This window comes from Palaemon carinicauda, chromosome 1, assembly GCF_036898095.1.
Source record: "Palaemon carinicauda isolate YSFRI2023 chromosome 1, ASM3689809v2, whole genome shotgun sequence".
Taxonomy (NCBI): domain Eukaryota; kingdom Metazoa; phylum Arthropoda; class Malacostraca; order Decapoda; family Palaemonidae; genus Palaemon; species Palaemon carinicauda.
Window position 1 is genome coordinate 267,769,017 of NC_090725.1, and position 27,887 is coordinate 267,796,903.

Genomic DNA, 27,887 nt, shown 5'->3' on the forward strand with positions numbered 1-27,887 from the left:
TAAGGTTCAATCAGAAAAATCTAAGTTTTACCAAATGAGGAAGAACTGACACATTGAAAAAGTGACATTGATAATTCATTGAAGGTAAGGGCCAAACTCTCATTTTCATCCAATGTGGAGTTTGTGTCAGGAATGGTGCTAAGGAATGGCTACTAATTGCCTTTTGAATTGCACCCCTGGTATTCACTGTATTCAAATTTTTCATTTTATCTTCAAAATCTGTTGAAGACAAAAGTTTTGCAAGAAGAAATATGTGTGTTGTTATTGTAAGAAAGATGATTTGATTCATTTGGCTGGTTAACCTCCCCATGATAATACTATTGAAAGAAGCAATAAAAAAGATTCTAGTTTCTTTTTTCAGGCAATTACAATTAACTGTTTATGTTATTGAAAGCTTCAGAGGATTGGAGACCAGCTCTAGATATTTCTAGACTCAAGTTCCAAGATCTAACTAGGTTTTCCTTAGTGACAGTCTCCTCAGTTCTAGCTACATTTCAGAGAAGAGACTGCATGTTTTAAATTGATGTGTGAGATACTTATTTTCATGTTTCAGGTCACAAAGATTCTAGGAAGTACCTCTGATTTGTTTCTTGAGAAAGTTTATCAGTTCAGTTGCTTAAATTTTAGTTGTTCCGTAACTGAAATACAAACCACGCTATTTAATATGGGTAATTACTTTCGGCTTAGCTGAAATGATGAGCCATTAGAATTTTAACGAGGGTTTACTGCCCCACCGCTAGTTAGCGGGGGGGTAGGGAGGGGTAACTTGCTACCCCCCCTCACACACACCTGTGCTGAGCCCACTTTGCTATCGGCTCGGGTGCTAGACAGACGTGTCCCCTATCACCCTCGCCTATACTGACAGCCATTAATCTTTGTTTGCTTTTTCTTTTTGACAGAGTGTTTGGAAGTTGGCCTCTGCGATGCGGAAGTGTCTCGGCTTACCTGACCGCCCTTGTGGAACTTATATGTTGGCGGTCGACACAGATCCACACACCTTATATCCTTTCTGTAGGGGCCAACGGTGTGATAAAGATTACACATGTGGTGAGTGCAGGGAGTGGTCTACCTCCCAGTGGGAGAGGTTTTCCTGGCGCCGGAAGAAGAAGTCTAAACGGGATATTTCTCCTTCAAGGGCTTCCTTGAAGAGAGAAAATCCCAAGGACTCTTTCTCCGTACCCCAAACCTCCTCGCTCCCACTCGATCGGTTTCTTCCAAGAGGCCGTCGAGTGGTAGTGTAGGCTGCATTTCTGTTGACCGATCTCGGGGTTTGGGAGAGGGAGTTGCCTCCCATAGCGAGGCAGCTCCTCCTCCTCCCCCGGGGGAGGATTTAAATAATATGAATGTTTCTGATAATGATCTGTTACAACTTTCGGTTTCCTTGGGGCTTCATGGCTCGCCCTCCAAGGAAGCCCTGTTTGACATAATCAGGTTAGCGTCAGCTGTCAAACAGTCGCCGACCTTAGCAGAGGTTGATCCTCTGTCTATCGTCGACGTTGTTGTGGCAGAGGCTTCTGACGAGTTATTTCAAACCTCTGCTCCTGTTGCTGATGTAGCTGAAGGCTTAGTTCCCCCCTCCGAACATCCTTCGAGGGAGGAACTAAGTCCAACGGTCTCTCCTGCAGGTGATTCTCCCCCTCGGGGAAGTTCACCGACAGAGACTCCTCTTCGGAGGACTGCCGATGGTCAACCTGCTGCCCCCAGAGGGAGTATAAGGCGTAAGGCTCGCCTTCCCCTCCGCTGTAGAGGCCTTCCTTCACCTCACAATGGTGTTAGGAGGCGCCTCTTCGCCGCAGTCCGCCGCAGAGGAACCTCGCCGTCGTTCACCGACCGTTCCAGCTGCATCCCTGGACCTGTCCGCTGATCATTCACGATCTCCTACTCCTGCCAGACCTGTTGACCTGCCGTCGCCCTTCCTAGCTGTCGATGCTCTGTGGGCGCCCATGCATCCTGTGATCAAACAGGCAATGGTCTCTTCGGGGCAAAAGGGACTTTCTCACATTGTGGCAAAGTCCCTTAAGCGCCAGGTATCCCCTGTGCGCCAACGTTCTCCTGCGCGCCAACGTTCTCCTGCGCGCCAGCGCTCTACAGTTGCTGTTCCGGAGACAACGCACCAGTGAGCACCTGTTCCAGAGACTTCGCGCCATCGATCTCCTGTGCGCCAGCGCTCTCCTGCTCGCCAGTGCGCGCCATGCGCGCCAGCGCTCGCCTGCGCGCCAACGTTCTCCTGTGCGCCCACGATCTTCGGATCTGGGCGCAGGAGGGAAGATACCTTCTTCCCCTGCTTGCCAGCGATCTACACACCAGCAAACACCAATGCGCCATCAGACCCAGCCTGCTCGCCAGCCTTCTCCTACGCGCCATCGAGCTCAGTTGCCAACACGCGCCCTGCACGTTCTCCCAGTGCAGATGTGCGCCCTCTTGCGTGCCAAACGCTATCACCCTCACGGGCTCATCGAGATCCTGCGCGTCCATGTGCACGCGAGCAATCGCCTCCGTGCGCACGAACGCTTGTCCAACCTACTGGGCGCCCTCGGCATTCTCCAGAACGCGCCCACGCGCTCCATCGCCCCTGCACGCCATCGCTTGCCCGCGCGCCATCACTCGCCCGCGCGCGCACCCTCGCCATCGCCCCCGTGCGCCTACACTTGCACGCGCGTGCGAACCAGGTAAAATCCCTTCGTGCGAGTGCCAGCGCGATTCTCAGCGGGATTCCCAGCGTGATCCCCAGCGCGAGGCTGAAGGAGCACGTGCGACCAAGTCTTCGTCTTCACGTCCCCCCCCCCAGGAACTTTCCTTCTTCCCCCTTCTTTTCAGGAAGACCCTGGTGTGGTTTCTACTCCTAGGGATCGAACGATCCCCTTCCCTCCAGAATGTCAGTAAGCAGCCATGGTTTGGGTCCCTTGTCAGAGCTGTCATGCAGGCCTTTAATCCTGCTTTCTCTGATTTGGGCCTCAAATCAGCGGCAATTTCGTCCCCCCTGAAGAGGAAGAGAGGAGTAGATGACGTGGTGACTTCTCCAAGGGCTAAGCTGGCTCCTTGGAAGTCTTTGAGGAAGGCTCCCCCCCCAGACTTTCTCTCTTTCCCCTTCGGACGAAGATTTCCCGTCCTCGGGATTCTCGTGAGGTGAGGCGTTCTCCCATCGCACCAATGGGAGAAACCCCACCTCGCGTAGAGAAGTCTTCTCGGGTAGGGGTGGAGAAGAGCCTCCCGCCATCGCTGTTGGAGTCCTGTATCCCTCCCAGGAGGGAGTCGAAGGACTCTTAAGACTGTCCCAAAGTCGTCCTCGAGGATGAAACCAGAGCCAGCCAAACCCGCGGAGAACGTCCACGAGTCCCCCCAAGAATAGCCTTTGGGGACAGGAGACTTTGCTGGCAGCCCTACAGGAGGAGAGCTACAGGAGTCAGAACATGCGTTCTGGCAAGTTCTGACTGATGAGGAATCTCAACGGGTTCTCGGATCCTGAGATTCCCCCTCGAGAGGGCAAAGACACGGTCCTGGACCGAGTCTTTGGCAATCAAAAACCCCCTTAGGCCAGCGCGGCTTTGCCTTGGTCCCAAGGGGTCAAGAGTGCCAGAGATAAGGTTGAGGGCCAGCTCTCCGAGCTTGCCTCCTCCAGCCGTTCCAGCGCCGGCAACAAACTCTTCTCTCCTCCTCGTGTCCATCAGAGGAGGTACTTTGAGATCATGGAGGAGTCTTGTTTAGCTCTTCCCTTACACCACTCTGTGGAAGAGCTTACCAAGCGAGTCCGTCTAGAGAGAGACTCCAGCCGACAAGTGTCTTTTTCGGCCTCAGAGATCCTCAGTCAGGAGAAGGTGGCGAAGTGTGCCATGCAGGCAACTTCGTGGCTGGATATCTGGCTAGGGTCTCGGCATCCTGTTACGATCCGAGGACCTGTCCAAGGAGAGTACCAGGAAGGCCTTGGAGTCCTTCCTTCTTTCAGGCACTCGTACCATCGAGTTTCTAGCCCACCAAGTCTCGAACTTGTGGGCTAATTCTATCTTGAAGCGTCGAGATGCGGTGTCACGAAGGTCCCCAGCACCGATGTCAGCAGGCTCAGACATTCCTCCATCTTGGGGAGGAATTTGTTTGAGCCTAAAGACGTCGAACAGGCAGCTGAGAGGTGGAGGAAGTCCAACCAGGACTCTCTCCTACATAGGGCTCTTACATTAAAGCCCTATAAACCTCCAGCACCTCAACAACCTCGCCCGTCCAAGACAACGAAACCGGCAGTGGCAGCAAAGACAACGGTGTTGAAGCCCTTTCCTGTCAAAGACAGGAAAGGCAAAAAGTCCCAGGGAAGGGAAAAATCCTAGAGGGAGTGGCCGAGGCCGCAAACGCTAAGATTGGCAGTCCCCCTGCATGTCCACCAGTTGGGGGGATGCCTACAAAGTTGCGCGATCAGGTGGCAGCAACTCGGGGCCGATTCCTGGACGATTTCTGTAATCAGTCAGGGATATCGCATCCCGTTCACAACATCTCTACCTCCCCTGACAGCGAATCCAGTGTCGTTGAGCTCCCTTGCCATGGGATCGGCAAGGGGGCAAGCCCTTCGGGCAGAAGTCGAGACCATGTTGAAGAAGGGCACTCTCCAGGAGGTTGTCGATGGGTCCCCAGGCTTCTTCAGTCGACTCTTTCTTGCAAGGAAGGCGTCTGGAGGCTGGAGACCAGTCATTGACCTCTCAGCTCTGAACAGGTTTGTCAAGCAGACCCCGTTCAGCATGGAGACGGCAGACACGGTCAGACTCACAGCGAGACCTCAAGACTTCATGTGTACACTGGACCTGAAGGACGCGTACTTCCAGATCCCAATCCATCCGTCTTCAAGGAAGTACTTAAGATTCAGCCTAGACAACAAGATCTACCAGTTCAAGGTGCTGTGTTTCGGTCTCTCAACAGCACCTCAGTTTTTCACCAGAGTGTTCACCCTGATATCATCGTGGGCACACAGGATCGGCATCCGTCTCCTCCGTTATCTGGACGACTGGCTGATCTTAGCAGACTCGGAGTCGACCCTTCTTCGACACCAAGACAAGCTTCTCAGAATTTGCCAAGATCTTGGAATCATGGTAAATATCGAGAAGTCCTCTCTGCTTCCTACTCAAAGACTGGTATATCTAGGCATGATCTTAGACACCAATTTCCACAAAGCCTTCCCATCAGACGACAGGATAGCAAGACTGAGGAGGGTCGCGAATCCTTTCCTCAGACGAGACGAACTCCCAGCCCAATCGTGGTTACGTCTCCTCGGTCGCCTCTCATCCTTGGCCCGTCTAGTTCCCAACGGTCGCCTCAGAATGAGATCTCTGCAATGGTGACTCAAGTCTCAGTGGAATCAAGGACACGATTCCCCGGACGTCATGGTCCCTATGGGTCCTGCGGAACGGACGGACCTTCAGTGGTGGGTGACAGACGAGAACCTTCGAAAGGGAGTAGATCTTCTCGTCCTCCCCCCGGATTTGATGCTGTTCTCAGACGCCTCAAAGAAAGGGTGGGGGGCCCACGTTCTGAACCACAGGACCTCAGGCCTGTGGTCAGAATCAGAAAAGTGCCACCATATAAATCTGCTAGAAATGAAGGCCGTATTCTTAGCCCTTCAACAGTTCCAACAATACCTGGCGGGTCACTCTGTGGTGGTGATGAGCGACAACACCACAGTAGTGGCTTACATTAACAAGCAGGGAGGCACCTTTTCAGAGCAGTTATCCCATCTTGCAGTAGAGATACTGAGATGGACCGAAGTCCACTCGATTCCACTATCGGCTCGCTTCATTCCAGGCAAGAGGAATGTGCTCGCCGACAGTCTGAGCAGAGCTTCTCAGATAGTGAGTACCGAGCGGTCTTTGGATCGTCTAGTAGCCAACAAAGTCCGGACTATGTGGGATTCCCAGACTGTGGATCTGTTTGCTACAGCGTTGAACTTCAAGCTCCCGCTGTACTGCTCCCCAGTCCCGGACCCCAAGGCACTCTGGCAAGATACCTTCCAACAACGGTGGGACAACATCGACGTTTACGCCTTTCCCCCGTTCTGTCTGATGAGGAGGGTACTCAACAAGACCAGAATATCGGTCAATCTCTCGATGACCCTTATAGCTCCGCTATGGCATCACGCGGAATGGTTTCCAGACCTTCTGCAACTCCCAACGGAACTCCCGAGAGAACTCCCTCCACGACACGAGCTACTCAAACAACCACACGCCAACATCTTTCACAAGGCCATAGCTTCACTTCGGCTTTACGCCTGGAGGCTATGCAGCATCTCCTCGCAGAGAGAGGATTTTCGCAGCAGGTTGCGGAAAGGATGTCTGGACACCTGCGGAAGTCTTCCACAGGGGTCTACCAGGCAAAATGGAGAGTTTTCTGTGGTTGGTGTCGTGGAAGAGGTATCTCTCCACTCGATGCCACTATTCCAGCAATAGCGGAGTTCTTCGTGTAATTGCGAGAAGAAATGCGCCTTTCAGTCTCGGCAGTGAAAGGCTATCGCTCAGCCTTAAGTCTTGCCTTCAGGCTCAAAGGAGTGGACATTTCTTCTTCGCTGGAAGTTTCTTTACTCATACGAAGTTATGAACTTAACTGCCCTCAGTCGGAAGTGAGACCTCCTCCATGGAACGTGGCTCGAGTTCTCAAGAGACCTCCCTTCGAATCATTACGCCAGGCTTCAGATCGCCACCTTACTTGGAAGACGGTGTTCCTACTTGCTTTGGCTTCGGCCAAACGAGTCAGTGAACTTCATGGTCTCTCGTATGACATCGCCCATTCAAGGGGATTGGGGGAGGTAACGTTCAGATTCGTCCCTGAGTTTGTTGCTAAGACTCAGAATCCGGGAGTGCCAGACCCTCGGTTTGACTCTTTCCGGATTTCGAGTCTTCGTTCTGTAACAGATAACCCAGACCATCTCCTACTGTGCCCAGTAAGGAGTCTTAGGCTCTATCTTAAGAGAACAGCTGCAGTTCGTCCTCACGTGCAAGCAACGTTTGTAAGCACTGGGAGGACAAAGAGGAGGGTTACCAAGAATACTATCTCAGCTTGGATTCTTAGGGTAATCCATCTGTCCCTGAATCCCGACCCTCCTCCGTCATGTCGCCCTAGAGCACATGATGTCTGGGGCATAGCAACGTCCCTGGCCTTCAAGAACTACTCAGTGACGCAGGTTCTACAAGCAGGGGTGTGGAAGCGTCAGACGACCTTCACAGCCCACTACCTGCAAGACGTGACCCACAGGAGGCTCGATACATTGTCTATCGGCCCTGTGGTGGCTGCACAACAGCTGGTCTAAACCTCAGGCTCCTTAATGGACAAGTAGCAGAAGGTTGAGGGCATTGTTACCTGGTTTAGTCTGCATGAAGGAAAAGGTATGTCTGCCCTTATTCTTTTCTTCATCCTCCCCTCTCTTGGGGAAAGCAGCATCCTGGGTTCTCTGCACAGCTGACCTCAAACCACTGCAGGTAAACCATGTTCCCTTGTGTTCCTAGTATTAAGCTAATACTGTCACGTCCCCATACCCTGACGAGGTGGTATTGGGAGAGTCCTAGCCTTAAGTTTCCATCTAAAGGACTTCAGGTCAACCTCCTAGGACGAGTCACACTTCATTCCTTCACACACAGCCCTTGCAGAGCAAGGTGCTAGCGAGGTGCAGGGACTCCTTATCGTTGAGTGCCGACACACTCAGATACTGAGTCCCCGGGCGAAAAGCCAAAAGCCAGTAATGGCTGGGAGTTACCACCGTACCTTAGGGTTGAGTCACCCATATTCAATAGCGTGGTTTGTATTTCAGTTACGGAATAAATGACAAATTCATAGGTAATTTGTATTTTTCCTAATTATACAAACCTTAGCTATTTAATCAAACTTGCCCGCCAGCCCTGTCCCCCGTGAAGTCCTACCTCTAAGCAAAGTAAGCTCAGCACAGGTGTTTGTGAGGGGGTGGGTGGGTAGCAAGCTACCCCTCGCTAACTAGCGGTGGGGTAGTAAACCCTTGTTAAAATTCTAATGGCTCGTCATTTCAGCTACGCCAAAAGTAATGACCCATATTAAATACCTAAGGTTTGTATAGTTAGGAAAAATACAAATTACCTACGAATTTGTCATTTTTAACAGGACTAATCAATTATTCACAGGAGTGATATCCCCAGGAATAAGTTATTGGTCCTATTGAGATAAGAGTACAAGTGTACGTACTTCTTTGTTTGGGTGATTGATGAATTCTGAACAACAGTCAAAAGGCCCTTGTTGAGACCTAAATTCTCTTATAGCCCTGTTATGAAAATTTGTCATACAGGCAGTAATCAATTTCAAGAAATTGAGTCTGACTCCTTCTCAATTAGTTCTTTATTTGTGAATGATGGTAGTTTCAGTTCCTTTTTGAGTTTATTTTAGTCAGAGAAAAGGATTCACAATTTTCTATTTATAAATGTCTAATAAATCAAAATTTATTTTAGACCACAATTGAATCAGCTTTTTAGGAACTGTGGCTTCTTTGGAGAAATTCGTCCCTCAGAAAGAGACCTTCTCAGTTTCATCTTTACTAGTTTTGAGATAGAACAAGGGATCCAAAAACTATTTCTATTCTTTGCATGAAAAATCTGCTTGATTGGTGGGAATGTTGACAGCAGTCTCTTTAAGCAGTGATTCTCAAGCTGTAAGTTTCTGATCAATCTGCAAAGCCTCTCTGGCAAGTTGGAGAGCTACTTTGTAGAATTTTTGTGTGTGCCAGAAACTTAGTCTGTTGCAGTGCTATAAATACACATAGACTGCCTAGAGTTACTAGCTGTGTCTAAGGCACTAGTTCATCTAGAAAATCTAATAAATAGGGAAGTAATTGGTGTACACTCAGAGAGCACTACAGTATAACAACCCAAAGAGTCTTAATACTTTCCCCTCAGACTCGGGAACGATTTTGTTAGACATAAAGGAGGCTCTTGCTCATTTCTTTCCATAGAATCATGGTGCAAATTATGGGGCATGAAGTTGAATCCTAACAAAACTCAAAGTATGATTGTAAGTAGGTCAAGGAAAGTGGCTCCTCAACATCTGGATCTCAGCATTAATCATGCTTCTTTAACTATGTATGACTATTAAAATTTTAGTTATGATCTGTGTCTTCTTTAATTGCACAAAAAATTGGCTTTTTAAGAAAGTCTCTTAAGGTTTTTGGTGGGCATTCAATTGTGAAGGATTGTTTTGATTCTATCATTCTACATTGTTTTGAGTATTGTTTTCTTTTTGTCTGGTCTTCAGCTGCTGATTCTCATCATAATTTGTGGGACAGGAATTTACGATCTATTAAATTTATTATTACTGATCTAGATATTAATCTCTGGCACCATCGTTCAATTAGTTCATTATACATGTTGCATAAGATTTTCATAATTCTGATCCTCCTTTACATACAGATCTTCCCGGACAGTTCCATCTGGGTTGTATTACTCGGCATGCAGTTAATTCTAATCGCCAACCCTTCTCCAGCTTGAGGCTCAATACTACACAGTATTCTAGAAGTTTTATTCCAGTTGTGACCAAGTTGTGGAATGATCTTCCTAATCGGGAGTTGAATCTGTAGAATTTCTAAAGTTCAAGCTTGAAGCCAATGTGGTCATGTTGAATAGGCTGACATAAATCTACTACTGCTTTAGTGTTTTTGTGTCCTTTGACTGGCCAGACAGTATTACATTGGATCCCACTCTCTGGTTACAGCTCATTTTTCCTTTTTCTACACATACACCAAATAGTCTGGCTTATTCTTTCCACAGTCTCCTCTGTCTTCATACACCTAACAACACTGAGATTGCCAAACAATTCTTCTTCACCCAAGGTGTTAACTACTGCAGTGTAATAGTTCATTGGCTACTTTCGTCTTGGTAAGGGTAGAAGAGAAACTTTAGCTGTGGCAAGCGACTCTTCTAGGAGAAGGACACTCCAAAATCAAACCATTGTTCTCTAGTCTTGGGTAGTGCCATAGCCTCTGTACCATGGTCTTCCCCTGCCTTGGGGAAGGGTTCTCTTGCTTGAGGGTACATTCGAACACACTATTCTATCTTATATCTCATTCTTTTGTTATTTTGAAGTTTTTATAGTTATTATTTTAAACCCTCTTATAGCATATTTCCTTATTTCCTTTCCTCACTGGGCTATTTTCCCTGTTGGAGCCCTTGGGCTTATAGCATCCTGCTTTTCCATCTAGGATTGTAGCTTAGCAAGTAATAATAATAATATATGAAATATATGGTTTGATGATGTTATTGTTTTTATGATATTTTATTTTAATTGTTTATTATTTCTCATATCATTTATTTATTTCCTTATTTCCTTCCCTCACTTGGCTATTTTTCCCTGTTGGAGCCCTTGGGCTTATAGCAGCTTGCTTTGCCAGCTAGGGTTGTAACTTGGCTAGTAATGATAATAATGAAAATGATAATAATAATAATAATAATGATATTAATAATAATAATACAGTACAGTAATGCCTTTGTAGATCATCTAATAGGAAGAATAAGTTTTTACTCTTGGAATGATCTCTTCATCTTCCGATATGTCTGGACATCAGGAAGGTTTGGTGACAGTGATAGACATGTTTGAACATCAATGAACAAGAAGTTGGATATGTATTACTCTCTGATTAGAGATTTTCAAAATTCGGTGGTGCATGCCATGCTACAGCATTGGTTAAATTTAGAAATTCATACTTTCCGTACCTTTGCCGTGATTTGTCCATTCAACAAGGCCTCAGATAGAGAAGTTCACAGACCTGTGTACTCTTTCAGTAGCAAAACCAGACAGATTTTTAGACAAAGCAGGGATGTTTTGAACACCAAAACACCATCATACTATGGTTAAATGCATTGAAACAGAGATAGGGTTTTTCAAAACCCCCTAGACTGCCTATTATTGCACCTAGGAGATCTACAAATAGCTGGTATCAGTATCAGTGATATACTTTTCTGTGTGAAAAAGGAGAAGGATATCAGCTACTAAAACTAACTTGAATAACATGGTACTAATTTTTTTAAGTTTCTAAGATATGAAAAAGGGTTTAGTGTTCCATCAATTACAGTAAAGGGTATAGATCTTCGTTAACTTTCGCATTTGCAGCAAGTTGGGATGTGTATAGCTACTAACAGTTTAATTATGGATACTATTAGGTCAGTTATTATATAAATTCCTCCTGGTCATAACCTAGTTTGGATTGAATACTAAGGTATTCAATAGGTCCGCAGTTTGAACCTTTGGGTAAAATGTCAGTTTTTAACCATTGAAACTGTAGGCCTACAGTATTTGCTTTGTCCTTAGCTACAGCTTTAAGAGTAAGAGTGAATGAATTACTGGTTAAATGTTTTAGTGCATTTCAACTGTAAGGGAGCATTGATTTCTTTTGTCAAGTTTTATTGAAAAAATTACAAGTACAGTAAAGAGATTGCATTGCATATATCTCATTCCTCCTCTTCCTCTTCAAAGAAAGTTCTCATAAGGAACAAAGAGGAGTCTCTTTGTCGAAAAAGACCAGAGGACTGATTAAAAATCTGTTTTTAAATATTTAACTTAGCCGGTGAATATATAGCTGCAACTCTGTTGCTCGACAGACAAAAAACTGTACAAAAAAAACTCGCCAGCGATCGCTATACAGGTTGCGGGTGTGCCCATCAGCGCCAGCTGTCGGCCAGATACCAAGCTCCATGTAAACAAAGACTCAATTTTCTCTCTGTCGACGTGTCGACAAGACGTACTTTACTCGCTGTTGAAACCTGGAGTTTTTCCCATCATCTTTGGTGAAGTACTATATTCTGGTTTGAGCTTTCGCAGTGCAGGTGTTTTTTCTTCATCCTAAATCTTGAACTTGTTTTGGATAGATTTAATTTTTGGTGACAAAGAGAGCATGGACTTTCTTTAACTCTTAAATGGCCGACCCTTCCCTTAGACGGAAGTGTGTTTAGGCTTTTAGTAATTATCTTATCACGTTATTAATTAATTATAGATTTTCCTCTATATATTTTATATCTCTCCGCCTTTATTAGGCCTCTTCGATTAACTTTCCATTTATAATAAACATAAAAAATAAATTTTAATGTTTTGTTTATATGCGACCTTTCCTGAGAGTAGGCGGTCCTATCTTGGAAACCGAAGTTAAACAACGTTGAGCCCTTTGGAATCGTAAATAGCTTTTAAAGAGCTAATGATTTAAAACCTTTTAAATGAATATTTTTAATAAATATTTTATGAAAGAATTTCTTTGAATAGTCTTCGTACTATTTTCAAAGATGAACTAACGTTTAGTTTATTTATACTACGCAGTTTGCGCTCTATCGTTACGATAGAGAGAGTATCACGGTTTCACTTTGCAGAAAGAGTAAATCGATTCTGACGTTTTGTTCATTCTTCTTTCAAAGCTTAAATGTTTTAAATTCTATTTTAAAGGAACTTTTTAATTGAAAAACCTTTCAGTTTTTTCCTTTGGTCAAATAACATGTTTTTTTGACGAAATGTAATTGGGCTCTTCTCTTAGGTGCGAAATCGAGAGAGAAAGAGAGAGAGAGATAGAGACGGAGGGAGAGAGAGGAGAGAAAACGTTCCGTTCAAGCGGGTAACGTTGTTCTCGAGTTGCTCTCGTCCCCAGGCTATGTGCGGCTAGAGATTGAAAACGTAGTTTTGAATGAACTAGTGTTTGGTCTCGTCCCCAGCCACTGAATTTTTTATCTTAAAATATGTTTTCTGTTTTTTGCTGGTATTAATGAGCTTGCATTATACGACTGATTTTGCAATTACTACCTTTTGATGAGGGTAGAATTGCGTGCTTCAGGTAGAAATCAGTAAAAGTTTCGATTTCAGTGAAATAAGTGCAAAACAGAAAATCGAAGTGATAAAGTGATATTGCGCTAAGTGTTACAGTGTTGCGTCCGAGGGTTCGTCTGTTCGTGCCTGTCGTTCACCTAGTCCGGGACCTCTTGCAAGCTCCCAAGCCCAGGGGAGAAGTAATGTCGAACGACTTATGGGTTCGAGAGGCCTTGATCAACGAACAGACGTTTCCCTCTATGGTATCGGGTGTATCTTACCAAGATCTCCCCTACCATAAGGCGAGAGAGACGTTTTTTCTCCTCGTCATCCGAAGGCTTTTCGCATAAGAAACCTGTAATAAGGTTTCGAAGCCCTTAAGCGAAAGTCAGTCCTTTCAGGACAGGTCCAGCGTCCTGGTTGCAGCCATTAGGACAGCTCTGACCCTATGCAGTCTCGGAAAACTGCTCGCCGCCTAACAAAAGCGTAACACAGACTCCGAGAGTCTTTTTTGTTGGCAAAGTGTTGCGGTCACAGACGTTACCCTCGTCTCTTACCACAACCATTTCCGTTGATCCTTAATGGGTTGTACGGCAAGACATGCAGAATATGCTTGCCTCCCTTATGGAAGACTATTCTGCCGATTAGTCCGTTAAGTCTAGCCATTTATCTCATCGATATCCTGGCTTTCAGCCAACCTAACGTTCCTTTGTGCTTCCTGTTGACGTTGGCGTAGCTAAGTCACGTCAGTCAGGTTGTTTAGAACCACACTCGATGCGGTCTCGTGTGGATTTTCAGCCACAATTGGACGTTAGGCCACTTGCTGATGCTCCTGTTGACGTTCAGGACGTTCGCTAACAATCGGAGCTGACTTGTTTTGACGCTGTGCGTCAACCTCCGCATTCTAGAGTTGTTTTGACTGCTCAGTCTAGGCAGTCAAAGCAGTCTCGAGTGGACGCTGTGCGTCCTCACGCACCTGTTGTTGTTGTTGACAGTTCAGTTGTTAACAGTTCACAGACTGTCAAGCAGTTACATGACGTTGCGTCCTGGTCCGCTACTAATGCACCAGTGAGTGTGGACTCTGCTTGTAAAGCATTGCCACCACGGTAGGTCTCTCCCTTGCTTGAGACTCGGCTTTTATCGGACAAGGTTCCTGTAGATGAGGAAGCTGATGTTCCCCCTCCTACTGATATTCCCTTGAGGACTCTGTCAGACAGAGAGGAGCCTAAAGCTGCTTAGCCCTCTATGGACTTTAATTAAATCATGATGATTTTTTTAAGGATCTTTGTCCGGATCTTTTTGTAACTGCTGCTCCTCGTTCGCCTAGACGTCAGAGCTTACACTAGGCCTAGCTACTTCGAAGCCGTTGTTTATAAGCTAGTGCTCTCTCGCTCTCCTAGAGAGCTTTACGTTGGCTAGGCGACTGGTTTATCACCAGTAGGAGTTTGGGGGATACAGCCTTTGCTTTCCCTTCTTTTAAACTGGCTTATAGAGCGAGAGTCTGATATGACACGAGAGAAGTTCTCGGCTTGGGAGTTCATGCCTCTGCCCAGATAGACTTCTCAAATCTCGTAGACTCTCCCTGGCGCCTGGCCAGGAGACGCTCCAAGTTTTTTACAGGTCAACTTCACAGCTGTTTTCGAGCCTTTGAAGTTTTGCTGTACAATTATGTCATGCATAAACAAGGCTTTCAGGGATGGAAAGCGGTACCGCCTCAGTCGCTAACCCCGTCTGTTGCCGCACCTGCTCCCGTAGACCCTAAATGGGCTTTGCTGCAAGACATGCAGTCCAAGCTTGCGTCCTTGATAGAGGACTTTAATGCGGAGAAGGTTGCTGCCGATCCTTCTGGCCAACAACCTTCCAACCGGTCGGTTGTGCGTCCTGTTGACGCTGAGGTAACCTTCTCGCGTCTACCAGTTGAGGTGGTTCCTCCACCGATGCGACCCAGTGTGGGTTGCCAGCCGCACGTTGACGTTAAGCGACGCTCGGAGGTGGTTGTTGACGTTCAGGACGTTCAACAACCAGCAGAGGTGACTTGTTGTGACGCGGTGCGTCAACCTCAGCAACCTGGTTTGGTGTTGACTGCACAACCCAGACGGTCTAGACAATCTCGGGTGGACGCTGTGCTTCCTCGCGCACCCATGGTTGTTGACAGTTCACAGACTGTGCAGCAGTTCCATGACGTTGCGTCCGGCTCCGTCACCGGACTCAGCGAGCCAGACGTTGCCCACTCCGTTGCCGTTTCCTCATCAGTTTTCGGATGAGGAACTATCTGATGAGGACGTTGCTGAACAACAAGACGATCAGCCCCCAGAATAGATCAAGCCCTGCTATCCATCCAGAAGATGCTGAAGAAGGAACGCTGCTCAGTCAGGCTGTGGATGAGTCTGGTGGGGACGCTGTCATCCCTGGAACAGTTTGTATCACTAGGAAGACTACACCTCCGTCCTCTTCAATACCATCTGGCTTTTCACTGGAAAAAGGACAAGACGCTAGAAGCGGTCTCGATCCCGATTTCCGGAAAGATAAAGTCTTGTCTGACTTGGTGGAAGGACAATATCAACCTAAGAGAGGGTCTTCCCCTGGCTGTTCAGACTCCCCACCACGTTCTCTTCTCGGACGCATCGGACTTGGGCTGGGGCGCGACACTGGACGGTCGGGAATGCTCAGGTCTGTGGAACTCGAGTCAGAGGAGCATGCATATCAACTGCAAGGAGCTGTTGGCAGTTCATCTGGCCTTGAAAAGCTTCGAGTATCTCCTTCGAGGCAAAGTGGTGGAAGTAAACTCGGACAACACCACGGCCTTGGCGTACATCTCCAAACAAGGAGGTACCCACTCACTGACGTTGTACGAGATCGCAAGGGACCTGCTCATCTGGTCAAAAGGTCAAGACATCTCCCTAGTAAAGAGGTTCATCCAAGGCAACTTGAATGTCATAGCAGATTGTCTCAGTCGGAAAGGGCAAGTAATTCCAACAGAATGGACCCTCCACAAGGATGTGTGCAAGAGACTTTGGGCCACTTGGGGCCAACCAACCATAGATCTCTTTGCAACCTCGCTGACCAAGAGGCTTCCAATCTATTGCTCCCCAGTCCAGGACCCAGCAGCAATACATATAGATGCCTTCCTCCTAGATTGGTCACATCTGGATCTCTACGCATTCCCACCGTTCAAGATTGTCAACAAGGTACTGCAGAAGTTCGCCTCTCACGAAGGGACAAGGTTGACGTTAGTTGCTCCCCTCTGGCCCGCGAGAGAATGGTTCACCGAGGTACTTCGATGGCTAGTAGACGTTCCCAGAAGTCTTCCTCGCTCTTCGTCTGACTGCCTTCAGACTATCGAAAGACTCTCGAGAGCTAGAGGCTTTTCGAAGGAGGCAGCCAGTGCGATTGCTAGAGCAAGGAGAGCGTCCACCTTTAGAGTCTACCAGTCGAAGTGGGAAGTCTTCCGAGACTGGTGCAAGTCAGTTTCTGTATCCTCGACCAGTACCTCTGTAGCTCAAATAGCTGATTTTCTCTTATACCTGAGAAAAGGACGATCCCTTTCAGCTCCCACTATCAAGGGTTACAGAAGCATGTTGGCATCAGTCTTCCGGCATAGAGGCTTAGATCTTTCCAACAGTAAAGATCTTCAAGACCTCCTTAAGTCTTTTGAGACCACCAAGGAGCGTCGTTTGGCTACCCTTGGATGGAATTTAGACGTGGTGCTAAGATTCCTCATGTCAGACAGGTTTGAGCCATTACAATCAGCCTCCCTGAAAGATCTCACTCTAAAGACTCTTTTCCTTGTATGCTTAGCCTCGGCTAAAAGAGTCAGTGAGATTCATGCCATCAGCAAGAACATCGGATTTTCGTCAGAAAAAGCCACCTGTTCGCTGCAACTTGGTTTTCTAGCCAAAAATGAGCTGCCTTCTCGGCCTTGGCCTAAATCTTTCGATATTCCCAGCTTATCGGAGATCGTAGGCAATGAACTAGAAAGAGTCTTATGCCCTGTTAGAGCTCTTAAGTTCTGTTTAAAGCGTACCAAACCTTTACGAGGCCAATCTGAAGCTTTATGGTGTTCAGTTAAGAAACCATCTTTGCCTATGTCAAAGAATGCTTTATCATACTTTATCAGATTGTTAATACGAGAAGCTCATTCACATCTGAGTGAGGAAGACCAAGCTTTGCTTAAGGTGAAGACGCATGAAGTTAGAGCTGTAGCAACTTCCGTGGCCTTTAAGCAAAATAGATCTCTGCGAAGTATAATCGACGCAACCTATTGGAGAAGCAAGTCAGTGTTTGCGTCTTTTTATCTAAAGGATGTCCAGTCTCTTTACGAGAACTGCTACACACTGGGACCATTCGTAGCAGCGAGTGCAGTAGTGGGTGAGGGCTCAACCACTACAATTCCCTAATTCCATATCCTTTTAATCTGTCTCTTGAAATGTTTTTAATGTTGTTTTTATGGGTTGTCCGGAAGGCTAAGAAGCCTTTCGCATCCTGGTTGATTTGGCGGGTGGTCAAAGTCATTTCTTGAGAGCGCCCAGATTAGGGGTTTGATGAGGTCCTGTTGTATGGGTTGCAGCCCTTGATACTTCAGCTCCTAGGGGTCTATCAGCATCCTAAGAGGATCGCGAGGCTCCGTAAGGAAGACGTACTTATAAGGCAGAGTAATCGTACAAGTCGACTTCCTTACCAGGTACCTATTTATTTTGTTTTTGTTATTTTGATAACTTCTAAAATGAAATAAAAACTCTTAGCTCATTAAATGTAAACATATTTTACTGGTCTCTACCCACCATCCTGGGTGTGAATCAGCTATATATTCACCGGTTAAGTTAAATATTTAAAAATGATATTTTAATTATAAAATAAATTTTTGAATATACTTACCCGGTGAATATGTAAATTAAATGACCCTCCCTTCCTCCCCAATAGAGACGCAGTGGGACGAGGAGAAAAATGAGTCTTTGTTTACATGGAGCTTGGTATCTGGCCGACAGCTGGCGCTGATGGGCACACCCGCAACCTGTATAGCGATCGCTGGCGAGTTTTTTTTGTACAGTTTTTTGTCTGTCGAGCAACAGAGTTGCAGCTATATATTCACCGGGTAAGTATATTCAAAAATTTATTTTATAATTAAAATATCATTTTTCCTCCTCGAATGCAAACCTTATGGATATATGTTTTCACCGTAGATGGAATCAAGCCATAAGCTTTTACTGTAGATGTCATCAACCCTCCACTAGTTAGGAAGGATTAAACTGGCCATCCCACACACACTCGCCCAATGATATAAGTCAGTTGTATTTGGCTTGATAGAGGGAAGATGTGCTGTCTCGCTCTAACGTAAACCTTTTATATATGCAGTGGTACCTCTACATACGAATTTAATCCGTTCCACAACCGACTTCGGATGTAGAAAATGTTCGGATGTAGAAACGAATTTTCCCATAAGAATACTGTACATTGAAATAGGATTAATCCGTGGCTGAGCCCAAAAACCTATGATAACTCCTTAATAAATTATTATTATTATTATTATTATTATTTGCTAAGCTACAACCCTAGCTGGAAAAGCAAAATGCTATAAGCCCAGGGGCCCCAACAGGGAAAATAGCCCAGTAAGGAAAGGAAAGAAGGAAAAATAAAATATTTTAAGAAGAGTAACATTAAAATAAATATTTCCTATATAAACTATGAAAACTTTAACAAAACAAGAGGAAGAGAAATTAAATAGAATAGTGTGCCTGATTGTACCCTCAAGCAAGAGAACTCTAACCCAAGACAGTGGAAGACCATGGTACAGAGGCTATGGCACTACCCAAGACTAGAGAACAATGGTTTGATTTTGGAGTGTCTTCTCCTAGAAGAGCTGCTTACCATAGCTAAAGAGTCTCTTCTACCCTTACAAAGAGGAAAGTAGCCACAGAACAAATACATGTGCAGTAGTTAACCCCTTGAGCGAAGAAGAATTGTTTAGTAACCTCAGTGTTGTCAGGTGTGTGAGGACAGAGGAGAATCTGTTAAGAATAGGCCAGACTATTCGGCCGTATGTGTAGGCAAAGAGAAAAGAACCGTAACCAAAGAGAAGGATCCAACGTAGTACTGTCTGGCCAGTCAAAGGACCCCATAACTCTCTGGCGGTAGTATTTCAACGGGCGGCTGGTGCACATAATTACACATGACAATATGCACTCTAAATTAGATAATAGACATGTAAAAAAGAATAATTATCAAGAAATAATAAATAAAGAAACGGGTTTTTTAGCGTTACTTTACCTTAGAAAAGTCCAGCGCAGGTGTTGGTCTTGCTACGCAGAGAGGAGATGGACGGCGCGGCTAGGAGGTAGAGAGGTTGACTACGATAAACGTACACTACCGTAACTTATTCTAACTTACACTAAGTGAACTTTAACCTAACTTAGCTTATTTATTTTTTTTTATTTTTATATTTTATATTATTTTTTTACATTTTCTTTTTTTCTTTTTGATGATTAATTTTAATCACTTTCACTCTACATTTAAAATTGATTGAATTTTTTTCTCTTTCAATCTTTGCCGTTTTCTTTGTTTCACTTTCTTTCGCTTCACTCTTTGCCGTTTTCTTTGAACCACTTCCTTCCTCTTCATCACGAGTTTGCTTCGTAGTTTTTTTTAAAGAAGCTATCGATAGAAAAGTTGCTTGGTACAGCTTTTCAGAATGTTTCGAAAATAAGTTAGGGAAACATCATCAAACTGCGCAACTACAACGACAAACCTGCAATTTCTTTGGATGGTATTTGTCGATGAAGTCTGCCACGTCTTGATATTTTCCTAACACCTCTTTTATTTGCGCCGAACCTACCACACATGTTCTACCTCCTCAATCCCTTCCTTGTCATCACTCATTGTGCTCAGACATAGCATGGAGTTCCTTGAGCTCCTCTGTAGTAAGTTCGTACGTGATGTTCTTTTGCATGTTCACTCACACTCAAAACGTTGATTTTATGTTTTTACAGTCTCTCTCTCTCTCTCGTCTCTCTCTCAATCTCTCTCTCCTCTCTCTCTCTCTCTCTCTCACTCTCTCTCTCTCTCTCTCCCTCTCTCTCTCCTCTCTTCTCTCTCTCTCTCTCTCTCTCTCTCTCTCTCTCTCTCTCTCTCTCTCTCTCTCTCTCCTCTCTCTCTCTCTCTCCTCTCTCTCTCTCTCTCATCTCTCTCTCTCTCTCTCATCTCTCTTCTCTCTCTCTCTCTCTCTCTCTCTCTCTCTCTCTCTCTCTCTCTCATATATGTTTTTCAATAATTCCTTGCTCTACTTCTAAAGAAAGCATTTCCTTATTCCTTTTCTCACCACTACCACTTGCGAAACAGCCTTTTAGGACCCATAATTTACGTAAAATACCGTAAAAGGATGAATGTAAAAAATCACGATTAAAACACAGTTAATAGCAGAACGCACACGGCACAACCACACGAAGCCGACGAGAACAGAGGAATGTCCCCAGCCACGCTAATTGAGGGTCCCTCTGAGGTAGAAATGCTGCCTTCTATCGGCGGAAATAAAAAATACATCCGGCGCTATGGTACCATCTGCGTGCACAGGTATTGTTTACTTCGGGTGTCGAAAAAAAAATTCGGGTGTAGAGTAGGAACATGTTTGAATTGTACTTCGTGTGTCGAAAAATTCGGATACAACCGGTACGACGAAAATTGCTTACTTCGTGTGTCGAAATAAAATTCGGGTGTAGAGTCGAAAAATTGCTCGAATTTTACTTTGGATGTTGGAAAATTCGGATGTAGATACGTTCGTGTGTAGAGGTTCCACTGTACATTAAAACCTCGTATTTGAATGTTTTGAAGCTCGAACAAATTGTTACTCGATCAAAAATTTGAGTGAAAAATGCCCGTTCTCAAATTTTCTGTACTTGACCAGTGCGAGTAAAAGCCCGGCAAGCCAAATGCCGCACGTTACACGCTAGCCTTAGTTTCTGACGAATGTAAACTTATGCTCTGCATTAATTTTCATTTTACATTGTGCTATATCTTTGTATTGCATTTTTTTCTATTTATTTTGATTCATCAGCTCATAAACAACAGTCCAAAGAAGGATAAGAGTGAAAGTGGTCAAGTAAAAGGAAAAACATTGCTAACAACAATTGAACGGAAAAAGGAAATCATTGATAAACAAAAAAAACAGAATGTATGTTTTGGATCATACTCTTGAATACTCGATAGCGTCGATTTAGCCATAGAGCTGTAAACCTTTCCTGTAAAAAAGGCAGAAGCAACTAACTTTGGATCAGTTTTTAATTAAAGAAAAACCTGCCCCAAAGCGACAGAAAAGGAAATACCTGAAACTCAATTACCCGATGTTTTTATGGAAGTAGATTCCCTCCCACCAGTAACTCCTCCCTTCCTCCCCACACCGCCATCCACTTATGTGTCATATCGCAACCAAAAAGGTAAGTTTTCTTATGTCAAGATGACTTCTAATATTTTTATTTTTATTGAGAGTTTTATGTGTCTTATTGTATTTACTTTATGCGTAAAAACTATATACAGTATAGTATTACTTAATAGGAACGACTATACTGTGATAGAAACCAAGTAAAAACAATATAAGGCAGTATTTAGTCGGGTAATTATCCGAGCGTAGGCAATGGCAGGGAGTTGTTAGGTTAGGTTAGGAGTTATTCCACCCTAAGGCAACAAGCATTTGCAATTTTTTTTTCTTTTTTTGCCTGTCTCTGTTACCTAACCCTCGGGGAAACCAAAGGGTTGACTGTACAGTATGTCATTTATAAGCTTTAGGAACAACATTAATTTCTCCCCTCTGCCTAACCCAACTGAAACCTTTCTAAACCAGATCCCTTGATTTATGTATATAAAACAGCTTTCAGAATTTAGCCTGCTTAGTTTTACTTCCAAGCTAATTTCTGAAAGGATATGAATGAAATAGGCAGTTGTGTTTTACCAATGGTGTAGAATATTCCTATATTAAACTAATAATGTAAAAGTCCTTTTAACTGATACTCAGTACATCGGCAAACTGATTAACCATCACCTATCAGCCAAGCTTTATTTATTCATTAAATATCTAGATTTCATCAGCGATTGCCGGTTTAAAATTTGTGGGCGTGCCTAGCCTAGCTTATGGGTACAAGACTGGAGTACATTGTGCTATGCAGTACATGGGCATTACTGTACATAGAATATTTTAAGGCTGCAGGAAATGGAGAATTTCTCTTAAAGCATTACTATGTAATTTATGTAAGGCTGCCGGTCATGGAACATTTTACTTAAAACTATTTTGTTTTAAAAAACAAATATTTGTTTACGTATATACCTCATCGTATATCTAAATAATTTCAACTAATTAAGTATGGGGTACTCACCTAAGATACACATTCCAATGAAACTTTAATGATGATAATGAATTAGCTGTACAGTAGATAACAATAAAGATGATGATATTTTCTGCGCGGGCAGTTGCAGTGCCATCATAGGGTTTAATTCAAAGTAATTAAATTAAAAACTAACAAAAGTATCACAAAACACGCAAGTACAAAGTAACACTTGTAGATGTATGGCTCACAAAATGCAAAGTAGAATGTGACAAGAAATGCTGCCTTGCCTACCATCAATCTCTTGGGCAATGATGTGCTTTGTGAGCCAAGCAGTTGCCATGATACAGATTACCATGCTCAGATTCCAAGACTCTCCTCTATCAACCAATAGTGTGCAGTGTACGATCTTGGGTAAGTAACACAGGCGATATAGGCACTCTCGGCACAGCGTTATCAGATGAAGGCCTAGCTGTAGAAGCAGTCATAGGGTATTTTCCATCATGCTCTTGTTCAACTATGTTTTCTTTGTTTGTGGTATATTTTACAATGTTTTTATTTACTTTTTATCATATTTTTATTACTTTTTAATTTGTTGAGGTAGAAAATTATATCTTAGAAGTTATTAGAATAATGAATTTAAATATTTTTTAATTAGGGCAAAATTTGGCACATTTTGAGGATCGCCGTGTAATTTGGGACCAGGGCTCACCAGAAAAACTTGTCACAAATGAATTTGTGAAAAGCGGGAGACAACTGTATTTCAATTTATAGGTTTAAGCTAGATGCAAAGTTGAATTTGAAGGAATAGGAATTGGTTTAACATATCAATATTGATACTCGGTTAAGGGTTGGTCAGACCATAATAGTATAATTGTCCCTCCAACCAAGATGATACGGTATATAGCACATCAATTTTAGAAAATTTTATGGAAATGAGCTCAATTACAGGTATTAAATTGAGATTTTAATACATACTTTAAAATCAAGTAAGTTCCAATCTGCCCCCCTATTCACTGGCTCTGATTTTTCCATGCTGTGCAGTATTTGTACCTCAGAAGTATGAGAAATAAAGATGGTGGTAGTGGGGAGGAAAGCATTGTCTACACGAGCACTCCTTTTCCAAGTTTATCTTTACTATGGGAATTAAGAGTTTTACCTACAATTGGGTTATTGTATTTTCATTTTTTTTTTTTTTTTTTGACGTAGTTTCATTTGGAGAATTAATATCACATGAATTTCGGGTAAGTATTTTGAAATAAACTTTTTCTTGTCAAAGCTTAGTTTAGTAATTTTTACATTAGAAGCACCAATGTTTTATGTCTTTATTTTAAAATTTTATTTGTCTTTCTATGTCTTCTTTCAGGAACATATAGGACCTAGTCAGCTGCATTTGCTCTCTATAGCTATTGGAGGAAGACTACATCTTGGATGTCCACCTAACTGTGAAGATCCTGTTGGGTGGTTGCCTCCTGGTCTGGCCCTTATTATCTTTTCCTATCTAGACCCTGTCTCCTTGGCTCAGGCATCTCAAGTTTGCAAGTAAGCAAAACCGTTAGTTTCCGTAAGTGTGATAGAAAATGGTATTGTGGGCTGCATTAGTTCTATGAAATTCTTGTGTTAATTGCATAGTAAAGATCTTTGACTAATTTGACTACTAATCGATGGGTGACCGCATGACATAATGTTAAGTTCCTTAAAATTTCAATTGTATCTATTGATAAGAATATAGCTATATGAACCTCTCAAGATGTTTATATTGTTGGGATCTCCGTAAGGTTTAAGTGTCTACATTACCTCTTAAAGGGCACGGCTCGGCCTATTAAAACGATGTTATTTTAGGGTTACTTCAAACTCTTACTACTTTTTTATTTCTCGATCAATTTATTTTATTTAAAAACCATTTGAAAGAGAATTCTATGCTCTAAAAAATTTATGGTGGAATTTGCTTAGCTCGCTTAATTTTTTTTATTGTTTTTTATCAATGTATAGAAGTCACTTCCAAAGGTGACTAATTTTCATATAGAAGGGTTTTTTTTTTTTTTAAAGTTAATGTACAGGTTGTAGGCTATAAAATTCCCTATCTTGTGACCAAAATCTATCGACATTCAAGAAAGTAGCAGCAAATTTTCTTTGTTAATTTCGTCTTGAGGAATCGAGCTTCAAGTTGTTGATCGTTTTTTTTTTTTTTTTTTTTTTTTTTTTTTTTTTTTTTTTTTTTTTTTTTTTTTTTATAAATTAGTTGCATATACTTTATTATGTATAAGTACGTTTTGGCAGTAATTTTCCTCACCACTAGGGATCAAAAGGGTTGTATTCATTATGTTTCAGGGTTATTTACTAAGCAGTGGTGAGCCCCTTCCCTCAAATCCAGAAATATGTACGCTGCATATACCAAATGCTTACAATTAGCAAGACATTGCTACCATAGAATATTCTTGTCTGCTTACTTTCTGGGCAAATTTTACACTTTAGGCATATTAAGTTATTGTCTCTGCCTCTTTATGCCTCTCAACATATCCTTAATATAATTTTTTTTTTTGGTAGACATTTGTTTTATATAGTTTAGTATGCATAGCTATGGGCTTTTAGTCATACTTTTCTCAGCATTTGTGAGCCCCTTCCCTCAAATCTAGAAATATGTATGCTACATGTTATTCGAGTACCATATGCGGATGAGATCATGATGAAGGGTAGATAGATGGTTTGGGCATGCTCTTCACACTCCCCAAGAGAGATTAGTTCACCAAACATTCAGCTGGGCTTTACAAGGCACTAGAAGAGTAGGAAGACCCAGGCCTACATGGCTGAGAACTGATGTGTGAAGTAGAAGATGATGAATGGGGAAGTATTGAATTAAATGCTCAAGATAGAGATGACTGGTGAAATCTAACCAAGGCCCTTTGCGCCAATAGACATAGGAGGAGATGATGATGATGATAATGACATGTTACAAATGCCCACCTATGAGTAAGACAGTGCTATCATGATATATTCTCGTGTGTGTATTTTCTGGGCAAATTTTATGCTTCATGAATAATTAGTTATCATTTCTAACAATTTGCTTCCTTCAGCATAACCATAACATAAGAATTTTGAATATATAAATGATCAGAGAAAGAAATATGCTGAATATAATTTCAAAAAATGTGCAACAAGCATTAATTTACAACACCATCAAGAGAAAAAGAAAAGACAACCTTTCTGATGGAATCAGAGAAAATTGTATTGTTGAAGTTTATGGGAAACTAGCATAAATGTCTTTTCCTCAAATTCTTAATGGAAAACTCAAAAAAATAACTATCCTGGTCAGAAAAGGGTTGCATAAGGGACTGAATAGGCTTGTATAAGTATAAAAAAGGATGTTTTATCCGTAATACAGATTGTTTTAATTAAAAAAAATTATAAATTATTTGAAACATGAAAAAAAAATCCCAAAATATGCAGTACTAATGTTTCCAGTAAAGTAATGTTTCTTACCAGTGTCTAACAACAGTACCTTGCTATGTATTATTTTTATAATATTGAGCCTTATGATGGAGAAGGCAAGACTTTGAACTAACTGCATCCCTATAACTACATACAAGATGGTGGTCTGGAAAATCCAAATGATGGTCAGAATTATGACAAATCTGTGCAACATACATAAAGAACTAATTGAAGGATAGTACTAGAGCTTAATATCAAGATCAGGAATAAGAAATTTAGTATTTTATCTACCAAGGCACTTCCCTCAATTTTGGCGGTATCTGACATAAAAAAGAACAAAATGGGACTTTTCTTTTCTTTGCTCCTCCCTGACGAAGGATTCATTCGAGTTTGGTTGGTACTGCTAGGGTGTTACAGCCCACCCTCCTGCGTTATCCACCACAATGAAGCTTCATATGATGAATTCCCTACTGCTGCTACCTTAGCTTTCACCAAGACACCCGGAGGAAGCAGCAGGGCCTACCGGAACTGCGTCACAATCGCTTGCCCTTCATTCCTATTTCTAGCACGCTCTTTTGCCCCTCTCACATTTATCCTCCTATCACCTAGAGCTTTCTTCACTCCATCCATCCCCCCAAACCTTGCCCTTCCTCTCCAACCAACTCTTCCATTCATCACCTTCAGCAGATAGCTATTTTCCATTTTCTCTACATGGCCAAACCACCTCAACAAATTTAATGTACTGCAGGTTTTTGTCGAAAAGATTAAGATAAGAGTCAGCTGCTCAAGACTAGACAGGAGAACAATACTGGAAACTACAGTTAAATAAAATTAATAAAACATACCTATCAGAGAAGATTGGTCATTGAGAAAATTGGAAGACTTTCTCAATAAGCCAATTTATTGCATAATTGAAGAAAAACAATGTATTTCTCACAAGTAAATTAGCTATCAAGAATCACCTAAAATTTGTATATACCATACAGTAGTTAATTAAACATTATCAATGCAGACATCTGTATGTTGAGGAGTCACTGTCCTCAACCTAATTACAATCATAGTTGTTCCAACACAGAGTACTTACCTAGAACTACTTTCTTAGGAGTTACTGGTAACTCTTTCCCAACCGACCAGAATTTTGTGTAGTTTACCCCATTCCCATTTTCTATGTGTGACCTCAGGCGGAGTGATACGCGCCCTGAGGCGACCCGGGGTCGGAGAGCGTGCTAGCTCAGGTCGTGCTCCTTAGTAAGTTTCTGGTCGCGACGTGATTCACATCTCGCCGCGCTCTCTCTTACCCAGTGCGACCCTTTGTGTACACCACGTGGTACCTGTGTCCGTATCCTTACCCCTTTCCTCTGTGTCCCTGTGTCTCTTGGTGTGTTAGTGTTTCGTTATGGAGCATCCCCGCCGTTGCCCTGGGCCTGTGGCCGGTAAGTCTTGTGGGGCTTTCCTTTCGAAGCCCGAGGTTGACCCACACTCGCGCTGTTCGTCATGTAGGGGCAAGGTATGCTTCCCTACCGCCACGTGTTCGGAGTGCGAGTCCTGGGGCGAAATCCAGTGGGTCCTTTATGGGACAAAGAAGAAGAAGTCGGCCAAGAAATCGCCCAAGAAAGCTAACGCGTTTTATGCTTTGGTGTCTCCAGATGCCTCGTCGGAACGTGGCTCCCTTCCATCTTCCCCTACCCAGAGTAGGGGACGAGGTAAGTTCGTTGCGGGGAAGCGGCCCATTGTCCTTCCCCAGGAGTCTGAATTACCTGTGGGGGAAGCTGCTGATGTGATACAGGCATGTGTAGGGCCTGAGGGAGGTGCGGGAGTGTGTGTGGGAGACGAGGTCCTGGTGCCCGCAGGGCCCGTCTCTACTGAAGACCCTATGTGGGGGAAGTCGGGTACTACCTCTTCCCCTGCATCTTGGGTATGTGTTTCAGGTACTTCGGCCGCCGGGGGGGGATGCCGAGAAAGGTCATTCGTCGAATTCGGACCCCGCCGTTTGGGATCTCCCTAGAACACCCTGCAGGTCACCCTTCAGGCTAGAAGAAGAGTTTGACCATTGGCTCGTCCGGAAGAAAGTCCCTCGGTCCCCCCGGCGCCCTCGGCGATGCTCCCGCCCGTCTTCCTGCAGCCTGCGGCACCAGAAATTGGTCATGGAGTTCCCCCTGCGGAATTGGACGTCTCAGGTGGTTCAGCTGATTCCCTCTCCTCCTCCTCGTCTTCCTCATCCGCGGATTCATCGTCATCAGAGGACGAAACCAGGTCCTCAAGGAGGAAACGCGAGAGGTCCCGGAAAAAGAAGAAGTCCCGCTCCCGTTCAAGACAGAATAAGGAGGAGTCCAGACCATCTAAGAAGAAGGCTAAGAGGAGTAAGTCGAGGGATTGTGTGAACATCACGGT

At 43.7% G+C, this 27,887-nt stretch overlaps 1 protein-coding gene across 3 annotated transcripts in view; it reads left to right on the top strand.

Annotated features, from left to right (window-relative positions):
* The window catches only part of LOC137644650 (F-box/WD repeat-containing protein 7-like), a 187,884-nt gene that overhangs the window by 74,244 nt on the left and 85,753 nt on the right, over positions 1-27,887 (top strand). For all 3 annotated transcript variants that reach the window (XM_068377604.1, XM_068377617.1, XM_068377610.1), the window contains one exon: positions 23,434-23,609. In XM_068377604.1, the coding sequence (XP_068233705.1) occupies positions 23,434-23,609 (176 nt within the window). The remainder of the gene's footprint in view (positions 1-23,433; positions 23,610-27,887) is intronic.